The 23133-nt window shown below is 49.9% G+C and overlaps 1 protein-coding gene across 1 annotated transcript; it reads left to right on the top strand.

Moving 5' to 3' along the window:
• On the top strand, positions 1-23117 carry LOC140718671 (vesicle-trafficking protein SEC22b-like). Its single transcript, XM_073032704.1, has 5 exons — positions 1-157; positions 13860-13969; positions 14728-14888; positions 19002-19148; positions 20464-23117. The coding sequence occupies exons 1-5, from the start codon at positions 83-85 to the stop codon at positions 20610-20612; spliced, it is 642 nt and encodes a 213-aa protein (XP_072888805.1). The 5' UTR covers positions 1-82; the 3' UTR covers positions 20613-23117.
• Positions 23118-23133: the final 16 nt, after the last annotated feature.

The following is a 23133-nucleotide window of genomic DNA, read 5'->3' on the forward strand; positions in this document are numbered from 1 at the left end:
CGGTAGAGCTGACGCGGCGCTGACACGGGCAGAGCCACGTCACTCACTCCGGAGTCCCGGGCTCGCTGGCTTCTCCGCAAACATGATCCTGATGACCATGATCGCCCGGGTGGCCGATGGGCTGCCCCTGGCCGCCTCGATGCAGGAGAATGAGCAGGTAAGGCGGCAGACGGGACACCCCCTTCCAACTTCCCCTCCTCTTCTCCCCATGGCTGCGTGTACCGTCGGACAGGGGGCAAAGGGACAGGTATCGCGTTGCATGCACACGTAGGGGTTAGGAAACCTCAGGAAACTCCGGGTTCGTTACAAGAAGGGAGAGGGAGTGCTGGGGTGGTCTGCTGCATTAGGAGAAAGGGAAAGTGGGGTCTGCGGCACACCGAGAGAGGGCAGTCTGTAAAACAGCAGAGAGTGGGGGGGGGGGGGTGTAGTATAAGATGGGAGGAGTTTCTGTTGCACGAGGGACGAATCTAGCTACAGTGGCATCCCTCTGCAAGCCTCTGTAATCTCCAGCGCCGAAGGGGTTAATAGCCAGAACTGATTCCTCGGCACCCTCCCTTGCAGCCCCGAGAGCCTTTGGCTAGGTTCTTCCCCCCCACCCCACCCTCCCTTGCAGCCTCGAGAGCCTTTGGCTAGGTTCTTCCCCACCCCACCCCACCCGGTACTTGAACTGTAGAGAGTTACACTTCTATGGTGCCTGTCCCATCCACCACTTGTCACCTTGTGCCTAACCTATTAGGGGGCAAATCTCTGTGTCCCACCGCACTCCTGCCTCTCTCTCTCTGCTCCCTCTGATGGCCGAGATGTGAACGTATCCTCTTGGAGGGTGGTGTGCCTTTGCCCCCCCCCCCCCCCACCTCCGCGGGAGGCCAGTGGGAGCAGAGACCGGTCCTCGGTGTGCGCGGCTGGAAGGTCAATTTGACGTTACCGTCAGATCGGCCGAAATGGAAGCAGAATTGAACCATTCGGCGCTTTGACTCTGCTTGGCAACCAAATTATGACTGGTAGGGTAGGGGAGAAAGTATCGCCTCACACTCCAGCTTTGGAGAGTGAGCTCCCACCCACCGAAAGGAATGGGCCATATTGTAAAAGGTGGCCACAAGTACAACACTTGTGCAACAGATTTGTCTGATTATTCATTTCCAGCAAAAAAAATTTCAAAGTCAAAGTAAATTTATTATCAAAGTCACTAAACACTACTTCAGAATCAGGTTTAATATCACCTCATATGTTTTGAAATTTATTAATTTTATGGTAGCACTACAATAAAATGCATGATAAATATATATATAATGAAAAAATTGAATTACTATAAGTGTGTGTGTATATACTGATAGGCACAAAACTATTTATAAATGTCCATTAAATAGTTAAATTAAAATGGGTAGTGCAAAAATATAGGAGGAAGAAAAGTAGTGAGATAGTATTCATGGACCACCCCTACCATACCAGATGGTGATGCAGCCAGTCAGAATGCTCTCCACAGTACATCTGTAGGAGTTTTCAAGTGTTTTAGTTGGCAAACCAAATCTCCTCAAACTCTGAATGAAATTAAGATTTATTTCTTGCAGGCAATTGCAGGAAAATAAAGATCTACAATAGAAATTATGAAAATCTATGTATAAATACAGACAAACAATCAATGTGTAAAAGAAGACAAGTTGCGCAAATTTTTAAAAAAAATCCTGAGAACGTGAGATGTAGAGTCCTTGAAGGTAAATCAGTAGGCTGTGGAATCAGTTTGGAGTTGTGATAGTTGAAGGATAATAACTATTCCTCATCCTGGCTGTGTGGAACCTAAGGTTCATGTACCTCTGAACAAACGGCAGCAGTGAGAAGAGCTCCTGGCCTAAATGGATGGGATCCTAAGTAGAAGTATTAATGGTAAATCATAACTAGTATATACTGCATAGAGAAAGGCCATTAGATTACCCCCAAGGCAGTTTTTGTACTCCACTGAAGCATTCTTTCCTTTGTCTCATCTGAAACTCATCAGCGTTGTTATCAATTCCCTTCTGTCCAGTCAGCGTGTATGGAGATGCATCACTCTGTACAGGGCACTACACCTCTGAAGTGATGTGGTGTGCCTGGCCCATGCGACACGGCGCTAGTGGTGGGGGAAGTTGGATGCCAAGGGCTGGTCATAGAACTGCTGCTGTGGTCAGTGTACATGGTTTACCATCCCCCTCGTCAGTAATTGCCCCTCACTTGCCCCAAGTGATTGCTGTTAACTTTATAAATAGTTCTATGGGATCTCATTGAAAATTCCCCAGTATTGAAAGGCCTAGATAGAGTGGACATGGGACGGATGTTTCAAATAATGAGAGAGTCTAGGACCAGAGGCACAGCGTCAGAATACAAGAACATCCCTTTAGGGCAGATGAGGAGGATTTTCTTCGGGTAGAGGGTGGTAAAACTGAGGAATTTATTGCCATGGATGTCTATGGAAACCACATCATTAGCTGCATTTAAAGAAGAGATTGATTAAGTTCTTGATTAGTTAGGGTGTCAAAGGTTACTGGGAGAAGGCAGGAGAATGGAATTGAGAGGGATTTAAAAAAAAAACACAACAATCGGCTGGGCAGACTCAATGGGTCAAATGGCCCAATTATCTCCTATATCTTATGGTCTTGCATCACACAGGCACTTCCTATAAGAATTTAATGAGTACTTTAGATCTGTCTTCACTAGGGAAGACACCAGCAATCTCCCAGATGTATGGATGGGCCAAGGACATAGGGTAGCAGAGGAAATGAAACAAATTGACATTAGGAAGGAAACTGTGATGAGTAGACTGATGGGACTGAGGCTGACAGATCCCCAGGTCCAGATGGTCTGCATCCTAGAGTACTAAAGGAGGTGGCTCTGGTAATTGCGGATGCATTGGTAATCATTTTCCAATGTTCCTTAGATTCAGGATCAGTTCCTGAGGATTGGAGAATGGCTAATGTTATCCCACTTTTTAAGAAAGGAGGGAGGGAGAAAACAGAGAACTATCGACCTGTCAGCCTGACATCAGTAGTTGGGAAGATGCTAGAGTCCATTATTAAAGATGAAATAGTGGCATATCTAGATAGCAGTGATAGGATTGGGCCGAGCCAGCATGGATTTGCCAAGGGCAAATCATGCTTGACTAATCTATTGGAGTTTTTCGAGGATGTAACCAGGAAGTTAGACAGGGGAGATCCAGTGGATGTAGTGTACCTCGATTTTCAGAAGGCATTTGATAAGGTCCCACATAGGAGATTGGTGGGTAAAATCAGAGCTCATGGCATTGGGGGGAAGATTTTGACATGGATAGAAAACTAGTTGGCAGATAGAAAGCAAAGGGTAACGGTGAATGGGTGTTTCTCGGAATGGCAGGTGGTGACTAGTGGGGTGCCACAGGGCTCGGTATTGGGACCACAGCTGTTTTTGATTTACATCAACGACTTAGATGAAGGCATTGAGAATAACATCAGCAAGTTTGCTGATGATACTAAGCTGGGTGGCAGTGTGATATGTGATGAGGATGTTAGGAGAATTCAGGGTGACTTGGATAGGCTGAGTGAGTGGGCAGATACTTGGCAGATGACGTTTAATGTGAATAAGTGTGAGGTTATCCACTTTGGGAGTAAGAACAGGAAGGCAGATTATTATCTGAATGGTGTAGAGTTAGGTAAGGGAGAAATACAAAGCGATCTTGGAGTACTTGTTCATCAGTCATTGAAGGTGAATGAGCAAGTGCAGCAGGCAGTGAAGAAGGCTAATGGAATGTTAGCCTTTATTACAAAGGGAATTGAGTACAAGAGCAAGGAAATCCTTTTGCATTTGTACAGGGCCCTGGTGAGACCACACCTGGAGTATTGTGTACAGTTTGGTCTCCAGGGTTAAGGAAGGACATCCTGGCTATAGAGGAAGTGCAGCGTAGATTCACCAGGTTAATTCCTGGGATGTCTGGACTGTCTTATGCAGAGAGGTTAGAGAGACTGGGCTTGTACACGCTGGAATTAAGGAGATTGAGAGGGGATCTGATTGCAACATATAAAATTATTAAGGGATTGGACAAGATAGAGGCAGGAAATATGTTCCAGATGCTGGGAGAGTCCAGTACCAGAGGGCATGATTTGAGAATAAGGGGTAGGTCATTTAGGACAGAGTTAAGGAAAAACTTCTTCTCCCAGAGAGTTGTGGGGGTCTGGAATGCACTGCCTCGGAAGGCAGTGGAGGCCAATTCTCTGGATGCTTTCAAGAAGGAGCTAGATAGGTATCTTATGGATAGGGGAATCAAGGGATATGGGGACAAGTTAGGAACCGGGTATTGATAGTAGATGATTAGCCATGATCTCAGAATGGCGGTGCAGGCTCGAAGGGCCGAATGGTCTACTTCTGCACCTATTGTCTATATTGCACCATCCAAATTATAGACACCCCGCACCACTAGTGCCATGTCACATGGGCCAGGAGCACCACATTCCTGCGATCAGCAGGATGGTTTTAGAATTGGAATCAATTTATTTTTGTCACGTGCACCAAGGTACAGTAAAAGAGTGGACAAGCTTATCTTGTGTACTGTTCATACAGAACAAATCTTTGCAGTGTGCATTGAGATGGAACAGGATAAAATAATGAGGTACTGTAGAATTAGGTATAACAGAGAAAGTGCTGGTAAACAATAATGTGTAAAATCATAATGAAGTAGATTGTGAGGTCGAGTCCGTCTTATCGTCGTAGGCAAATAATTCAATGGTCTTATTACAGTAGGGTAGAAACTGTTCCTCAGCCCAGTGGTTTGTGCTTTTATCTGCGATAGGCTGCAGGCATTGGAATTTAGAGATACAGCACAGTAACAGGCTCTTCCAGTCCAATGGCATGCATGCGACCCATCAACTTACTAACCTGGGTGTCTTTTTGGAACGTGTAGGGAAACGGGGAGAACATACAGGCTCTTACACAGTGGCAGAATTGAACTGGGTTGCTGCCACTATAACAGTGTTGTACTAACCGCTACACTACCATGCTACACTATCTCTTGGGTGGACATTTCCATGTACTTCATCTCCTCCTTTCTCCCCCCATTTCCCCTGCCCTAAGCTGAGCCTCAGCGATTGGGGTGGGTTAGTGGAGCTGAGTGGAGTTGGGTCACTGAGCGGACTCACCCTTGCTGAGTCAGTGAGGCTGGCCGAAGAGCAGCTGAGTCCCAGTTCCACAAAGCAAAGGTACAAGGTGAGGGGAGAAAAGTTCCTGAGACTAAAACAAAATGGGAGAATCTGTAGAAAGCGTCTGCAGGGAGAGAAACAGGATTAATAATTCGGGTTGAAGAACTGGGTTGGGGTCGAAGACAAGTTGCTCTTAATTTGCAGGGACAGTGGAGAGGGGGATGGTTAGGAGAAAGGAAGTACCTGAGATAGGGCGAGATCTGGTTTTATGGGGATGTGGAGGTCCGCTGGTTGGTATGTTAATAAGGGCAGTTGTGGGGGGTGGTTGGAGCCACAAAAGCTGTGTATCGTAGGCTGTACTTGAGACGTGTCCAGTAGAAATGTGTCTATCAGTGGACGGAGACAAACTGAGCTAATATACATGATATTATGCACATGAGGAGATGTGATAGAAGTGTTCAAAATCATTAAGGGTATACGTAAGGTAGCTGCCAGCTGGTACTTCAAAATTAATCAATCAACAAGGACATGGGGCTATAGGTGGAGATTGGTTAAAGGGAGATTTCAGACTCGCATCAAGAAGCATGTCTTTACACAGTGAATTGTCAACACATGGAGCAAGCTACCTAGTTGTGTAATTGAGAGTGTACCTTGGAGACTTTCAAATCTAAACGCGATAGTTATTTCAACACACGTTGTGAATAGGAAACTATGTCGGGCCAAATGGCCTGCTCTCATCAAAAACTTTCAAATGTTTGGATAACTTGCAGCAGGGCTGTCTGGCACGGATATATAGAGAGAGTGAGTTATCTAAAATTTATTCAAAACTTAAGGTACGCTGTTGTCCTTTAGATTCTGCTATACAGAGTCAATTAAAATGTTGCAAATCATCAGGTCAGAATATTTAAATTCAGATATAATGGGGTGGGGGGTTGGGTAAGGTATCAGCTTTGTGCCTGACTCAGAGTGTTAAGTGTAATTCAAGCGGAGTTCATAACCAGTGTATTCAGGGTCACAGTCCTGATGTCAAAGACGGCAGCAATCATCACTGGGAAAGAAATAGATTTTAAAATGAAATCTTGAAAAGATGATTGGAAAATGCTGGAAGAATTCAGCAGGACTGGCAGTATCTATGGAAATGAATAAAGATGTCTCAGGCTGAGACCCTTTATCAGGACCCTTCCGACCTGCTGAGTTCCTCCAGCATAGTGTGCGTTAGTGTTAGTGTTACCCTGGATTTCCAGCATCTGCAGAATCTCGTCTTAATATATTGGTCTTGATGTCTAAGAACTTGTCTTTTGATGAATCCTGACCTTTTAATGAATTGATGGGTTTTAAGTGCAAAAAATCTCTCATCTGCCACCTTATTTTCATCAGACAGGAACAGCATGAATTATGGCTTAAAGGCAGGGGGATTGCAATTGCCAATCAGAGGTTGCGCTATGATTGTTTTTTATCAGTTTATGCTAAAGCCGAAACTGTGAGAGAGAGGCCCAAATAAATGAAGTAGCGTTAGAAAATGTTACATTAAATTAGTAGCATTTAATTTGATGCAAGGCCACGTAAAGGGCCAATGAGATTGCATCTGCTGTGGACCTATTGTGGTGATAGGCAAATTGCAGCGGCTCCAGGTCCGTACTCAAGAAGGGATTGATTCTAGCCACAACCAACCTCTCAAAGCACATCATCACCGTAGATGTGAGTGCTACTGGATGATGGTCATTAAGTCAGCTCACCCTGCTCTTCTTGGGTAGTAGTATGATTGTTGTCCTTTTGGAGAAGGTGGGAACTTCTGACTGTAGCAAGGAGAGATTGAAAATGTCTTTGAGCACACCTCCCGGTTGGCTGGCACAGATTTTCGGCGTCCTGCCAGGTACAACATCTGATCCTGTTACCTTGTGAGTATTTACCCTCTTGAAAGACATTCAGATGATGACCTCTGAGAAGGAGATCACACGGTCACCAGATGCTGCATATGCAGATTGGTGGGTTAATTGGCCGTTAAATTCCACCCCCCCCCATGTTGCTGGCACTGTGTGGGATGGAATGTTTCAGGGGTATACAGAATTAGAGGAATGGGATTGCTCCCTTGGAGGCTGGGATGGACCTGATGGGCAGAATGGCCCTTCTGTTATGATAAGTGATTAAGTGTGTAGTACTAATCTCAGAACAGTGCTTCGTCCTGGACTGTATTCACTTCTCAATCAACATTGAAAACAAAAAAACTGCTGGAAACACTCAGCAGGTCAGGCAGATTCCATGGTGAGAGACACAATGTTAATGGTTCATGTCCATAAAACCGAGGAGCAGAATTAGGCCATTCTGTCTGCCCATGGAGTCTGCTCTGCCGCTTAATCATAGCTGATTTATTTTCCATCTCTTGCCTTTTCCCCTGAAACCATTATAGTCAAGAACCTATCAATCTCCGCTTTAAATCTACGCGATGACTTGGCCTCCACAGCAGTCTGTGGCAATGAACTCCACAGATTTGCCACCCTATGGCTAGAGAAATTCCTCCTCATCTCTGTTCTAAAGGATTATCCTATTCTGAGTCTATGCCCTCTGTCCTTGCCTCTCCAACTATTGGAAACATCCTGTCACCGTCAATATTCAGTGGAGTTCAATGAGATGCCCCTCCCCATTCTTCTAAACTCTAGTGTGTACAGGCCTAGAAAAATCAATTTTTTTGTTAATTAATCAAAATAAACTTTATTTATAAATAGACAGTAGTTGTCAAATGCTCCTCGTATGTTAACCCTTTTATTCCTGGTGTCATCCTCGTAAACATCCTCTTCGATTCAGCACAACATTCCATAGACAAGACATCGCTAACTCCTCATCAGAGCTTTCAGGTTGCTCCAAAGACACAGCCAACCCACATCCCAATTGCTGCCTCTGGGATCTTGCTGTGCACACCAGCTGCTGCGGTTCCCGAGTTACAACCGAGACCAGAATTCAAAGTTAACCCTTTGGCCGTAAGGACCTTGGAGACCTCCCACTGCAGAGCCCTCCGGATGTTAGTGGTAATCGCTAGAGGAATTGCATGCTGGCGTAGGCAGGTTGTACTTCAGCTGCAGTTGGTGGGACCACATAAAGGGCGTTGTGTACTGTACTGGTCTCCTTATTTAAGGAAGGACATTAATATGCTAATATCAGAATCAGGTTCATTATCACAGATGTGCAATGAAAGTTGTTTTGTGGAAGCCGTACAGTGCAGGGACATAAAAAGGACTACAACTTGCAATATAACAAGAAATAGTACAGTAAGAAATGGACTAGTAAGGTCATCTTCATAGGTTCATGGTCCATTCAGAAATCTGATGGCAGAGGGGAAAAAAGCTGTCCCTAGAATTTTGATTGTAGGTCTTCAGGCTCCTGTACCACCTCCATGAGCAATGAGAAATGGACATGTTCCGGACACTGGGGGTCCTTAATGATGGATACTGCCTTTTGAAAGTGTCTTTGGTGGGGAGTGTGGTGCCTGAGTGTACAACTTTCTGCAGCCTCATTCAAACCTGTGCAGACAGTCCTGTGCTCTCCACCATACATCTGTAGAAATTTGCTAGTCTTTGGTGCCGTACGCACCTTCTTAAAACTAAGAGTCATGAGAGTATAGCAGTGGGCTAAGCACAATTCCTTGAGACACATCTGCATTGCCACTTAGGAGAAGTTACTATGGATCCACACTGACTATGGTCTACCAATGAGGAAGATGAGGAATGGGCGGGTTATCCTAGTAGGAAGGTTGCAAAAGGAAGCTTATGTCCATAAGGATTTGATGGTGCACTTGGGTCTAGATTGGAATGGTTAAGAACTGGAAAGATCACAGCAGGGTGATGGTGGGGATGATGTTGTTTCTTGTGGGAGAATCTAGAATGGGTTACTGTTTTAAAAAGTAGTCTCCTCTTACAACAGCAAGGGCCAAACTGTCCCGGGCCATCAGAGAGGCAAAGCCTGCACATGCCCAGCGAATCCACAGCCATTTCCAGAACAGTGGCGACACATGGTGCATGTGGAAGGGCATCCAGGACATCACCAACTACAGGACAATATCACCTGCCTGTGCTGATGATGCCTCCCTCCCAGATGCGCTGAACAACTTCTACGCTCGTTTTGAGGCGGAAAATGACATGGTGGTGAGGAAGTCCACCCCTCCTCCAAACAGGTGCTGTGTCTTACCGTGGCCGACGTGAGAAGAACCCTGTGCAGGGTCAACCCACAGAAGGCTGCTGGGCCAGACAATATTCCTGGTAGAGTGCTCAGAGGATGTGCAGACCAGCTAGCAGATGTTCTCACTGACATCTTCAACATCTCCCTGAGCAGCGCCACTGTTCCAACGTGCTTCAAGGCCGCCACCATCGTCCCCGTGCTGAAGAAGGCTTCAGTGTCCTGCCTCAATGACTACCGTCCCGTTGCACTCACATCCATCATCATGAAGTGTTTCGAGAGGCTCATCATGAGGCATATCAAGACCCTGCTGCCCCCCTCACTGGACCTCCTGCAGTTTGCGTACCGTCCCAACCGCTCAACAGATGACGCCATTGCCACCACCCTCCACCTGGCCCTAACCCACCTGGACAAAAAAGACACATACGTTCGGATGCTGTTCATAGACTTCAGTTCAGCATTCAACACAATCATCCCTCAGAAGCTGATCGGAAAGCTGAGCCTTCTGGGTCTGAACATCTCCCTCTGCAACTGGATCCTAGACTTCCTGACTGGGAAACCTCAGTCAGTCCGGATCGGGAGCAGCATCTCCAACACCATCACACTGAGCACGGGGCCCCCCAGGGTTGTGTGCTCAGTCCACTGCTGTTCACTCTGCTGACCCACGACTGTGCTGCAACACACAGCTCGAACCACATCATCAAGTTCACTGATGACACGACTGTAGTGGGTCTCATCAGCAAGAATGACGAGTCAGCTTACAGAGAGGAGGTGCAGCAGCTAACAGACTGGTGCAGAGCCAACAACCTGTCTCTGAATATGTGAACAAAACAAAAGAGATGGTTGCTAACTTCAGGAGGGCACGGAGCGACCACTCCCAGCTGAACATCGATGGCTCCTCGGTAGAGATCATTAAGAGCACCAGATTTCTTGGTGTTCACCTGACGGAGAATCTCACCTGGTCCCTCAACATCAGCTCCATAGCAAAGAAAGCCCAGCACTGTTTCTACTTTCTGCGAAGGCTGAGGAAAGTCCATCTCCCACCCCCATCCTCATCACATTCTACAGGGGTTGTATTGAGAGCATCCTGAGCAGCTGCATCACTGCCTGGTTCAGAAATTGCACCATCTCGGATCACAAGATCCTGCAGCAGATAGTGAGGTCAGCTGAGAAGATCATCAGGGTCTCTCTTCCCGCTATTACAGACATTTACCCTACACGCTGCATCTGCAAAGCAAACAGCATTATGAAGGACCCCATGCACCCCTCATACAAACTCTTCTCCCTCCTGCCGTCTGGGAAAAGGCTCCGAAGCATTCAGGCTCTCACGACCAGACTATGTAACAGTTTCTTCCCCCAAGCTATCAGACTCCTCAATACCCAGAGCCTGGACTGACACCAACTTACTGCCCTCTACTGTGCCTATTGTCTTGTTTATTATTTATTGTAATGCCTGCACTGTTTTGTGCACTTTATGCAGTCCTGGGTAGGTCTGTAGTCTAGTGTAATTTTTTTTGGTGTTGTTTTTACGTGGTTCAGTCTAGTTTTTGTACTGTTTCATGGAGCACCATGGTCCTGAAAAATGTTGTCTCGTTTTTACTATGTACTGTACCAGCAAAATGACAATAAAAAGTGACTTGATTGACTTGAATTGTTTTCTCTGAGGGGGGATAAATTGATCTCTCATCCTGGAAGGGTGATTGAAGCAGAGTTTGAATATTTTTAGGGCAGAGATGGTGGAGGTAGAGGGGACACATTCAATATTTTAGCACCAGCTTTTACCCGTCTGCTATCAGATTTGTGACAGGTCCGTGAACACGACCTCACTATTTCTCTCACACTATTTATTGTAATTTATATTAATTGTTGCATGTTTTGCATTGTACTGCTGCCATAAAACAAAATTCATGATAATGACTGGGAGGGGGGCTGTAAGGGAGAAAGTGGTGAAATATTACTGGGGAGATGATGATAATAAGTGTAAATGGGTTTGCGGAGTTGAGGTTGTAGTCAGATCAGCCTTGATGCTATTGGATAACAGACTAGTTTGGAGGGGCTGAGTGGCCTCCATAGACTAAAGCCCCTGTATCTGTTTTCCCCAGGATTTCTCTTCCAAAGACGCAGCGCCCTCATTTCTCTCTGATGTTCTAATGGATCGGGCAATAGTTTGTCCTCTTCCGCACTCCACAGATACCCATTCCTCCCCTTGCTTTTGCACTCGGGTTCAACCATGGGCAAAGGACCTCCTGACAGTCTCACTATGCCCCCTTTCACCAGGGGTGCCAGCCTGGACGACAGGGACCAACTGGATGGTGTGTCTGACTAGAAAGACAGTAAACAACTTTTTTTTTTCATTCCTTCTACCTGAACAACATGATAAAATATTAACCATGCAGCAAACAGAGGAACAAAGATCTGAGCTGGAATTATGTGACCTGCAGTAACAGCCTAGTACATGGTGCACAAGGTGAGATAGTGTGGTGATAATTACCCAGCAATGGTAATGCCTGCACAATACAGCATTCCTGCTCCCCCCACCCCAGAGAGAGTAATGGACTTGTGTGGCAGGGGCTTCGCTCTATATCTTCCTCGGTACTGTTCTGCCTGGGCATTGTGAATGCATCACAGGAGATTGGGAGGTTTATTGTGTCTAACCTGTCTTATCTTTGCTTCAGGAATAATGAGACAGGACTGTGTAGAGGGGGATCTTCATTTCAAAATGTGTGCAAGAAGATTTAAAAATGTATGAGGACAGAATATCCCTGTAACTGTTTTGGGAGCATGGTATTGTTCCGTAACTTAACACTGCCATTTGTCAAACATTTACAAATTTCGAGTGAATTGTTCATGAGGATTTCATGCAAATTACAGGTTTCCAGGCAATAAACAGGAGGTTCATTTGTGGTTCAGTGGGGAAGGGCCAACTGGTTTCTTTATAAAAATGATGAGATTAATTTACAAATTCACAATGCTCAAAGCAATTTTAGATTTGAATAGAGTTCTCACTTGGCAGGAAGTACCCCGTTCACTGGTCCTGGAAAGCCTCCAGAGAGTGAGTGGACTGTCACTCCTGTGAGAGTGAGGGAGATTTGCCCCGTGTCTGAGCCTTTCTATGCCTGTCCCAGAAGTGTGTGGAATGGAATTGCAGGAAGCTTTGCCTGTGTTTAACTCCTGTTGTGCCTTCCACAAGACTCTGAGATAGTGTGGCAGGATCTTCCCTCTGTATGTGTGTTCCTGTCCTGGGAGTGTGTGATGAGGTATTGCTCAGGGAGCCTCACACAGTGTTTAACCCCCACTGCCTTATAAGACCATAAAACATTGGAGCAGATTTAGGCCATTCAACCCATTGAGTCAACTCTGCCATTTGATCATGGCTGATCAATACACTTCTCAATCCTATTCCCCTGCCTTTCACATCCTGACATCACGTATCTATAAGCCTCTACCTGAAATGCACCAAATAACCTGGCCTCTGCAGCTGGCTATGCCAATGAATTCCACAGATTCACCAACCTCTGGCTAACGAAATTCCTCCTCATCTCTGTTATAAATGGACATCCCCGTAGTCTGAGGCTGTGCCCTCTGGTCCTAATCTCCCCCACCATAAGAAGCATCCTCTCCACATTCACTCTATCCAGGCCTTCAACATTTGATTTGTTTCAATGAGATCCATTCCCCCCCCCCCCCCCCATTCCTCTAAATTCCACTGAGTACAGACCCAGAGCCATCAAATGCTCTTCATATGACAAGCTTTTCATCCCTGGAATCATTTTTGTGAACCTCCTTTGAACCCTCTCCAATGTCAGCACATCCTCTCTTAGATGAGGTGCCCAAAACTGCTCTCACTACTCCAAATGAGGCCCCACCAAAGCCTCAGCATTACAACATTCTAGACCTTTTGAAATGAACGCTAACATTGCATTTGCCTTCCTCACCACAGACTCAGCCTGCAAATTAACCTTTAGGGAATCTTGCAGAAGACTCCCAATTCACTTTGCACCTTGTATTTTTGAATTTTCTCCCTGTTTAGAAAAACAGGCTACGCCTTTATTCCTGCTATCAAAGTGCGTCACCATACACTTCCCAACACTGATTTTCATCTGCTGTTTCTTTGCCCGTTCTCCTAATCTGTCTATGTCCTTCTGCAGCCTCCCTTCTTCCTCAAAACTACCTGACCCTCTTCAAATCTTCCGCAAACTTGGCTACAAAGCCATCAATACCATTATCCAAATCATTGACATACAATGTAAAAAGAAGCGGTTCCAACACCTGCAGAACGCCACTAGTCACCGACAGCCAACCAGAAAAGGCTCCCTTTGTTTCCACCCTTTGCCTATTGCCAATCAGCCAGCGCTGGTATCCAGGAGTGTGTAACAGGACGGTGATGGGGCAGCTCCCCTCTTGTTTAATCTAGCTGTGCCTGTCTGGGACAATCCGGTATATAATATGGAGGTCTTCTCTCCATGTTTAAGCTCTGCAGCGCCTGCTCCAGTGGAGTGTGATGGGACGCCGAGTTCCCTTGGGGCAGGATTTCTGAGGCCATGTTTTTTATTGCAGTCTGGGCGGAATCTGCAGGAATATCAAAACCAGGCCAAGCAGCTGTTCCGGAAGCTGACCGAACATTCTCCGACGCGCTGCTCCCTCGAGACCGGCTCCCTCATGTTCCAGTAAGTGCGGGGTCTGTGTGGGAGGGGAGGAGCGTTCTGAATGCTTGTTTCAGACCCCCCCCCCCCCCACTTTGCTGAGGCTGTTGCAGGGCAGGGCCCAGCTGGTCCTGTGTGGGGATGGGCTAAGAGGAGGAGGTGTTGGGAGGGGTGAATGCAGTACACAGATTTAGGAGAGGGGGGCAGAGTCAAAATGGAGGCACTGGGTAGGAGGGGAAGGTTTTGTCAGGCTGTCTCCTTACTGGAATCCAGTGTTGACACTGGCTGCTGTGGTTACAGTGGACCTCGATCCTCTTCCCCACCCTCAACCGCTCTTAACTCCTATATCCCAGGATGGTCTCCATGGCTGCTGAGAGGGATAGGGTGGGGACGTGAAGGGTGTCAGAGCCAGGAGTGGATGGGAAGGGCAGACTAGAGGGTGGGAAGGTCTCTTCCCACTGTGAGAGGTGTAGAGGAGGAGGTGGTTGCTGGTCACCTGGGCATTCATGGTCCAGCTGCCTTCCTCTCCCCTTGCCGATCCCACTGCTTCATTTCACCCAGTTTAACCCCTTCCCACCAGCCCACATGGTGAACTACCAATTGTTCATGTCTTCTGGCAGGCCCCTTCCTCCCTGTGGGACTTCGACATCTGGGGGTGGGGTCTTCTCTAATAGACTGTGACTGGTCCCAGTCCAAACTCTCGTTTTCTCCCCCCACCTGTTGCTTCAGCTTGCTTGCTTGTGGGAGCCCGGCATTAATGGAATCTTGCTGTGTGCCGACAGTTACCTCATTGACCGTGGTGTCTGCTACCTGGTGCTGTGCGAGGGCAACTACTCCAAGAAGATGGCCTACACGTTCCTGGAGGACCTGCAGGCAGAGTTCAGCGAGCTGTACATTAAGAAGGTGGCCACTGTCTCCCGGCCCTATGTCTTCATTGAGTTCGGTGAGACCGACACCCGAGGGGCCCTTCGGGGTGGTGGTGGGGTTGCAGGAAGGGCCAGTAGAGTCGGGGCATATCTGTGGCAGGCTGGTCTAGACTGGCCTGTCTGTGGCGGATGCTCTCACTGGCCTGCACATAGTCTGGAGCGGTCACTTGTTAGTGCAAAAGACTATAAGGCATTGGAATCCAGAATCAGGCCATTCAGCCCATCGCATGTACTCTGTCATCTTGTCATATTTTCTCTCTCAACCCATTTCTGCTTACTCCTCATAATCTTTGACGCCTTTACTAATCTGGTACCTATAAAACTCCACTTTAAATATACACAATGACTTGGCCTACACAGCCATCTGTGGCAATGTACACAGATTCACCTCATCTCTATTCTAAAGGGATGTCCTTCTATTCTGGGCGATGCCCTCTGGTTTTAGACTCTCCTACTATTTGTAAACATCCTCGCCCATCCACTCTATCGCAGCCTTTCAATATTCTGTAAGTTTCAAGAAGGGTCCCACAAGTTCACTCCTATTTACTGAGCTCGCAATTTACCACACCCTTTCTGTGTTTTACCCCTTCCTCGCTTTCCCGACCCCTGTTGCATAACCAAGATGGGGAAGGGCAGCATGTGCTGCCTGTGGGGGTTGAACATCCCAGTGGTACGGTATCCCCTCCCTTGGCCGTTGCGAGCAGTGAGTTCCCTGCGTCGGTCACGGAGCTGGAGGGAATATGAGGGATTCGGCCTGGAGTCTCCCTCCATCTCTCTGTGCGAGGCAGCTAGCGGCTGGATCTGTGGGGTGGGGCCTCTGGGGACAAAGGCAGGAAAACAGGGAAAGAGGTTACCAGGGAGACGGTGTCTCCAGGGAGATGGCTCAGCTGCCATCGTTGGTCCCTTAATTAGCCCCTGGGCCCCCAGTTAATTAGACATCGGTGCTTTTGTTCCACCCTAAATGTTCCCTCCGTTCCCCGCTCTCCACATCCAGGGAGCCACTTGGGAGACCTGGATGCAGGAAGATCCCATAAACATTTGGAGATGGAATGGGGGTGGGAGGCACTTGCTGGAGCAGAAGCCTATTTGGCCTGTTTGCAGTGGGCTGCTCTGGATGGGGCCTGTCTGTATTAGAACGATGATGAATGGGGCAGAAGCCTATCTGGCCTGTTTGCAGTGGGCTGCTCTGGATGGGGCCTGTCTGTATAAGAACGATGATGAATGGGGCAGAAGCCTATCTGGCCTGTTTGCAGTGGGCTGCTCTGGATGGGGCCTGTCTGTATAAGAACGATGATGAATGGGGCAGAAGCCTATCTGGCCTGTTTGCAGTGGGCTGCTCTGGATGGGGCCTGTCTGTATTAGAACGATGATGAACGGGGCAGAAGCCTATCTGGCCTGTTTGCAGTGGGCTGCTCTGGATGGGGCCTGTCTGTATAAGAACGATGATGAACGGGGCAGAAGCCTATCTGGCCTGTTTGCAGTGGGCTGCTCTGGATGGGGCCTGTCTGTATAAGAACGATGATGAACGGGGCAGAAGCCTATCTGGCCTGTTTGCAGTGGGCTGCTCTGGATGGGGCCTGTCTGTATAAGAACGATGATGAACGGGGCAGAAGCCTATCTGGCCTGTTTGCAGTGGGCTGCTCTGGATGGGGCCTGTCTGTATAAGAACGATGATGAACGGGGCAGAAGCCTATCTGGCCTGTTTGCAGTGGGCTGCTCTGGATGGGGCCTGTCTGTATAAGAACGATGATGAACGGGGCAGAAGCCTATCTGGCCTGTTTGCAGTGGGCTGCTCTGGATGGGGCCTGTCTGTATAAGAACGATGATGAACGGGGCAGAAGCCTATCTGGCCTGTTTGCAGTGGGCTGCTCTGGATGGGGCCTGTCTGTATAAGAACGATGATGAACGGGGCAGAAGCCTATCTGGCCTGTTTGCAGTGGGCTGCTCTGGATGGGGCCTGTCTGTATAAGAACGATGATGAACGGGGCAGAAGCCTATCTGGCCTGTTTGCAGTGGGCTGCTCTGGATGGGGCCTGTCTGTATAAGAACGATGATGAATGGGGCAGAAGCCTATCTGGCCTGTTTGCAGTGGGCTGCTCTGGATGGGGCCTGTCTGTATAAGAACGATGATGAATGGGGCAGAAGCCTATCTGGCCTGTTTGCAGTGGGCTGCTCTGGATGGGGCCTGTCTGTATAAGAACGATGATGAACGGGGCAGAAGCCTATCTGGCCTGTTTGCAGTGGGCTGCTCTGGATGGGGCCTGTCTGTATAAGAACGATGATGAACGGGGCGGGTAGTTCACAGATAGGGTTTGAGGCCGTCGTTTATGATCTGAGTAGAAGCTTGTTGGGGCATGGGGGGGTGGGGTAGGTTGGAGAAGATGAGAGATAGCAGGGAAACTGGCCTTTCAGCCCACTGATTCTGTGCTGACCAACAAGCCCCCATTTCTACTAATCCCATTTATGCTCCCCACATCCTCATCTATGCTCTCTAATTTTTTTAATATATATCTATATATAGCTGCACGGCCCAACCTTTGCTCTGAGCAGGATGTTTTTAACACCACCTGAACGTGTGGTACTTAACATAAAAGGGAATTCTAACTGCGTGGTGACGAAGGCTATGTGCGCGGCAGCATTTCTGTCACTGCGTAGCTTGGTGACCACCATTAACTCTTTCTTTCTTCCTGATATTGCCCCTCACCCACGTACTAGGGGCAATTAACCCACCCACCTGCATGTCTCTGAGGAAGGAAATTGGAGCACCTTGGGAAACCTACATGGTCGCAGGGTGAATATGAAAACTCTACGACCAGAGAGTGCAGGAGTCCGGGTCCTCTGGAGCTGCCTTTCTTGCTGTGCCCATTCATTGAACTTTAACCTCCGCTGCCCAGAGGAGGGGGTGTATGCACCCTCTTTGTTATGCCCAGGGTATTTTTGCTCTCTGGTGGCTGGGGTATTTTTCCTCCTCCAATCTGGGCAAGTGTGGATTTAACCTGAAGGGTCACACAAGTAGGGTTGGGGGTGACCTCCAGGAGGTGCCCACTATGGTGGATGGGATGCTGAGGGTCTCTCTCCCTGGCAGGGTGGGAGAGCAGCCCTTGAGGCTCTCCACATGGACAGTCCCAGGGGAAACCTCCGGTCTCCAGCTGGAGAATGGGGGCCGGCCGGAGCAGGGAGGGGCTGGGATGGGCGGTGTCATCTGCAGGAGCAGGAGGCGGGAGCAGAGAGGTACGCGGATGAATTTGGCAGAGGAAAGGTGGGAGAAGGATCAAGTGGAATACAATGCTCGATGCAGATGGTCTGGATGAATGGGTGATGAGGTGTGAGCTAGGACACTAGGTGACTACCCCTGAGGGAGGTGGGGGGTTGAGCTGGAGGAGCCTGGGTTTAAGGGTGTCTTTCTCTGTGCAATCCTGGACTTGGATGAGGAGGGAGGGGGGCATTAGGGCAAAGTTGAGCAGGTTGTCTGGGTGTGGCATGGGACCACCCATCCCAACTGATTATCAAAGGTGTTTAATCCTTCACTCACCGCTGAACTCTTCTCCTGTGGAGCCTAAAGAAATTTGCCATATTCCTGTCAACACCCAGGGATTTTTACCGATTCACTATAGAAAGCGCCCGATCTTGATGCATCCTGGGTTGATATGGCAACTGGCCGCAAGGAGCTGCAGAGAGCTGTGGATGCAGCTCAGCACATCACGGAAACCTCCCTTTCATGGACTGTCGACACTTCTCACTGCTTTGGTGAAGCAGTCAGCACAATCCAAATTCACCCCCCCACCCCCCACGACACCAGACACTCTCCCTTTTCCCTCTTCCACTCAGCAGAAGGTACAAAACCCCCACAACGTGTACCAACAGGCTCAAGTTCAGCTTCTGCCCTGCTGTTATAAATCTATTGAACAGTCCCCCAGGTGTAAATTGGACTCTTGACCTTACCATCCACCTTGTTATGATCTTGCATGTTTCTGTCAACCTGCACTGTTATTCTGTTACTGTTTTACCTTGTCCTATCTCCATGTTCTGTGCAATGATCTGATGTGTCTGAACAGCAGGCATTTCACTGTGTCTCGGGACGTGTGCCAATAACAAACCATTTCTGATCCCACCTCCCCTCCCGCCCACAGACACCTACATACAGAAGCTGAAGAAGTCCTACAGTGACTCATGGTCTCGCCGGAAACTGGGCTCCATCAACACCGAGCTCCAGGACGTCCAGCGCATCATGGTGACCAACATTGAGGAAGTGCTACAGCGGGGGGAGGCGCTGTCCGGTGAGTTCGTCCCCACTTCTGGACAAAGGGGAGGTGTCCTGTGACGCAAAGTCATGAAGCACTGCAGCACAGGAATGGGCCCTTCTGCCCATCGATTCTGTGCTAAACTGTTATTCCGCCTGCTCCCACGGAGCCACACCTGGACCATACCCCTCCCATCTATGTACTTGTCCAAATTTCTTATGTGACTGGATGGTGTTCTCAGTTGGGTGGGAGTTCAGTGGTGGGGTAGGGTTTGTGGAGGGGTTGGGACCCCAGCTTCCACCACACACCCAACCCTAACACACCGCTACTGCCTGCAACGTTCTCCGTGCTTGCTGCTCTCCAGTACATTGGGCTCCTCAGCTTCACATGGGATTCCTCATCACAGCACCTCCTTACTCCCATTTCCAAAGTGCTCTCAGATTCCCTGTGCATCCACATTTGGCATCCACTCTTCCCCTCTTTCTATATGCGCACTCTCTATTCCTACCTCACCTGTTCTGGGACCCATTCCAGTTCCTGGTTTCCATTCCTGCATGCAACTGCACCCTTCATCCCATCTCCTGTCATTGGCGGTCTCCCCCACCCCCTCCTCCTGGTCTGTCGATCTCAATCCCAGATGCTCCTGAGGTCACGGCACCTCTCTTCCCACCTGTGTACAGGCTCCACTCCCACTGGCTTGGTGCCAGAATCCTCTCCCACTCTCTTGTGTCTGACTGCACCCTTTATTCTGTCCCCCGTCAGGTTTCTGACCCCCCCCCCCCGTTTGTGTATCCTGATCCTGGATGTTCCTGAGAACTGTTCTCCTCCTCTTCCCACCGAAGGAAGGGCACCTCTCCCACCTCGCTTGTTGCTGGGATCCCTTCCTGGTTCACTATCCCCATTCCCTTGTGTTTGAACATACCCTTCATCCCGTTTCCTGTCGACACCTGGGGTTCTGTCCCTGATCCTGACTCTCTCTCTGTGGATCCTGATCCCGAATGCCCACTATTTCCACCTGTGCACATTCCATTCCCAGGGGTCTCTCTCCCTCTCTTTCCGGTTGTGTATCGACTCCACTCCCAACTTGCCCCGTGCTAGGATCCTTCCCAGTTCCCGTCCCTGGTGTCTATCTGAATCCTTAGCCCTATCTCCCATTGCTGCCCGGGTTTGTGACTGTGTCCTCGATAGCACCCCTTCCAGATCTGCAGGACCCGATCTGAGGTTCTCCTCGCTGGGGTGCTCTTTCCCCTCCCGTGCCAGCTGGGCACATTGACTGGCCTGTGGTGTGGTGAGGAAGCAGGTCTGTACACTACCCCTGTTCTAAACCCTTTCCTCCTCCCCTTTCCCTCAGCCCTCAACACCAAAGCCAGCAACCTGTCCAGCCTCTCCAAGAAGTACCAGCTCGACGCGAAGGAACTGAACTCCAGGTCGCGTTTCACCAAGGTGGCGGCCACGAGCGTCTGCATCTTCATGGTGGTCCTGTACTTCTGGTGGCTGTGAGCCCACCTGCGAGGGAGCGCTGGGGACACACGGCGAGGGCAGAGGAGCGGGAGGCGCTGCTGGGCACCGAGCAGCGGCAACGCAACCGTGTGGCTGAGCACCGTGCCTTCCTGCTGCTGGTCTCTGTGGGGGCGGGGAAGGAGGCGGAGGGATGCCCTCTCTGTGTAGTGTGAGTTGGGTTCTGGGGGAGACTTGCAGCCTGTGTTGGAGGCCGGCTGTCGTTCAGTGGGTGTGGATATCCTCTCTCACACATTGTTTGGCGAGTGCGCTACTGCTACCGCAGTTCGGATGCAAAGCCACGCTTCCTTGCTGTGTGTTGGGTACGGAGTGACCCTCCCTCCATTCTGTACCATGGCGTGGATTCACTTTAGAGTAACGCTCCCTCAACACCATCTCACAGCGCTGGTTGGACAGAGTAACCGTCCCTCGGTGCCGACCCACAATGTAATTTGGATATTGGAGTTAACCCTATCTTAACGCAGTCCCACCTCCTGGGTTGGACTCGGAATAACCGGTTTCCCTTGCAGTACCCTTCCTTCGGCGCCGTACCACAGAGCGAATTCTATACGGGATAACTCTCCCGCCGGGCCGTCCCGCAGCGCGGGTTGCACAGCGGGTAACTCTCCCCGGCGCCGTCCCACTGCGCGGGTTGTTTACCGGGAACCCTTCCTGGACGAGGCGCCGGATTTCATCACCTCACGTCTGTACTGTGTGTAGCCTGGGGTTGGGGGATGTTCCCTGCAGAGCTGAGCTGCCCTCCGCTGAGGCCCCTCCCCAGTGAGCGGGGAGTCCAGACCTTATCACTCGCCCGTCAGTGGCGGATTTGTTCCCGGCGCTGGCGCCAATTCTCGGGACGGTATCCAGCGTCGTCGCACTCCCGCCCTTCCTCTGCCCACACCCCTCGCTCCTACCCCAGTGTGTGACCGCCGCTGAATCTGGCGAAGGCCGGGCCTCGGGCAAGAATGAGAGGAACGGAGACCACACACTTTTTTTCCACACACGTTTTGCTGCGATGGTGTAAACCACCCCTCCCTACCCGTGCATCTCTCGAAACGTTCTTTGGGGGCGGGGATTGAAAGGTGTGGCGGACCAGCCCTTGGGGGGAGGTAGAGGCGATTTGAGTGGCTAACCTGTGGTGGAGTGGGGGGCTGCCTCTTGGGGTGGGGTGCTCAGCACAGTTGCTAAGATGTGTGTGTTTGACCCGGGAGGAAGGTCGAGCCCTCGGGTGCTGAGGGAGATTGGCGGGAAGGGGCCTGTAGCTTGCTCACTGACCCGTGGATTGCGTCGGACATGGCTGTCTTCGATAGGGAGGGTGGGAGAGGATTAGATCTAGATCCACGGATGATTTGGGCGGTTCGCCGTCGATTCCCCAGCCTTTGCCTGGGCGAGATGCGGGTTCGCTCACCCCGCACTCAGCCACGAGAGGCACCGGCCAGGAGTTGGGCTCCAGCCCAGCTGCCGCCGGCGTGGGATCTGGTGCGAAGGTCGCCCATCGTGCTTGCTACTTCAGAGGTGCTGCTTCCTGTGTGCAATGCCCTGAGCTGATTCGACAACACGGCGAGGAGAGGGTGAATGGACGCCGGCCCAAGTTACGGCGTCCTGGAGAGCGGGATGGGGGTGAGGGTGGGTGACTTAATCGTCCTTGCTTTCACGCGGGGTCCGGCTGAGCAAGGTCCTGGTTGGTGTGTGTGGGACGGGCGGGATGAGGGACTGGATGCTCGAGTATTGCCGAGATGCGTGCGTGATCCTGCCGGGTTCGCACTCTGCTTCACCCCTGTCGCCGCGATTGGAAGATCTCGCAGGCCTGCCGTCCCCGGAAGGCTCACCCGTTACTGATCCACGGGAACGAGCGTCCCTCTTAGGGGGCTTTGTCCTCCTCCAGGTCCGCCAGGCGGGGAGCCTTCTTTGGGAGGCGCAGCGCACAGACTGGATACTGACGGGGTACGAGGCCACCAAGGGAGTGGCGAGCTGACTGTGGTGTGCCTCGGAGCTTCCCGGGACGTCCTGGGCAGAAGGAATTAGACGTGGCTCCTGGGGGTGAGCTTGCTAAACGGAGAGATGCCCCTCCCCCCTCCCGTGGCCCAAGGTCCGCACTATCCTGTGGTTAATGCCCACTCTGCTCCGAGACGCAATCTGGAATACTTTGGAGAGTAGGGGTCTGGAGTGCAAGGACTCTGGTCGGCCCACTGTGCACGTGTTTGCGGGCCAGGACCCCAAACATCACGAAACAAGCAACAGCCTATCAGGCCACCCCATCCTGTGAGTGCAGTGGCTCTTGATAGTGTAAATACCCCCCCCCCCCCTCCAGTTAATGGATTGGTGGAGTCACACAGTACGGTCGCAGGCCCGTTTGCCAGCGTTTGGCCCACAGCCTTTCCTATCCATCTATCTGTCCAAGTGCCTTATAGATCGGAGGGACGAGTGTTTTCACTGTGAAAGCAAAACACCTTTTTTTTAATAAAATATCAAAAATAGCCTCTTTAATAAAATGCTGCGTTAAAGTAACCGCAAGAGATTAAGT

Source organism: Hemitrygon akajei, chromosome 2, assembly GCF_048418815.1.
Source record: "Hemitrygon akajei chromosome 2, sHemAka1.3, whole genome shotgun sequence".
Taxonomy (NCBI): Eukaryota; Metazoa; Chordata; class Chondrichthyes; order Myliobatiformes; family Dasyatidae; genus Hemitrygon; species Hemitrygon akajei.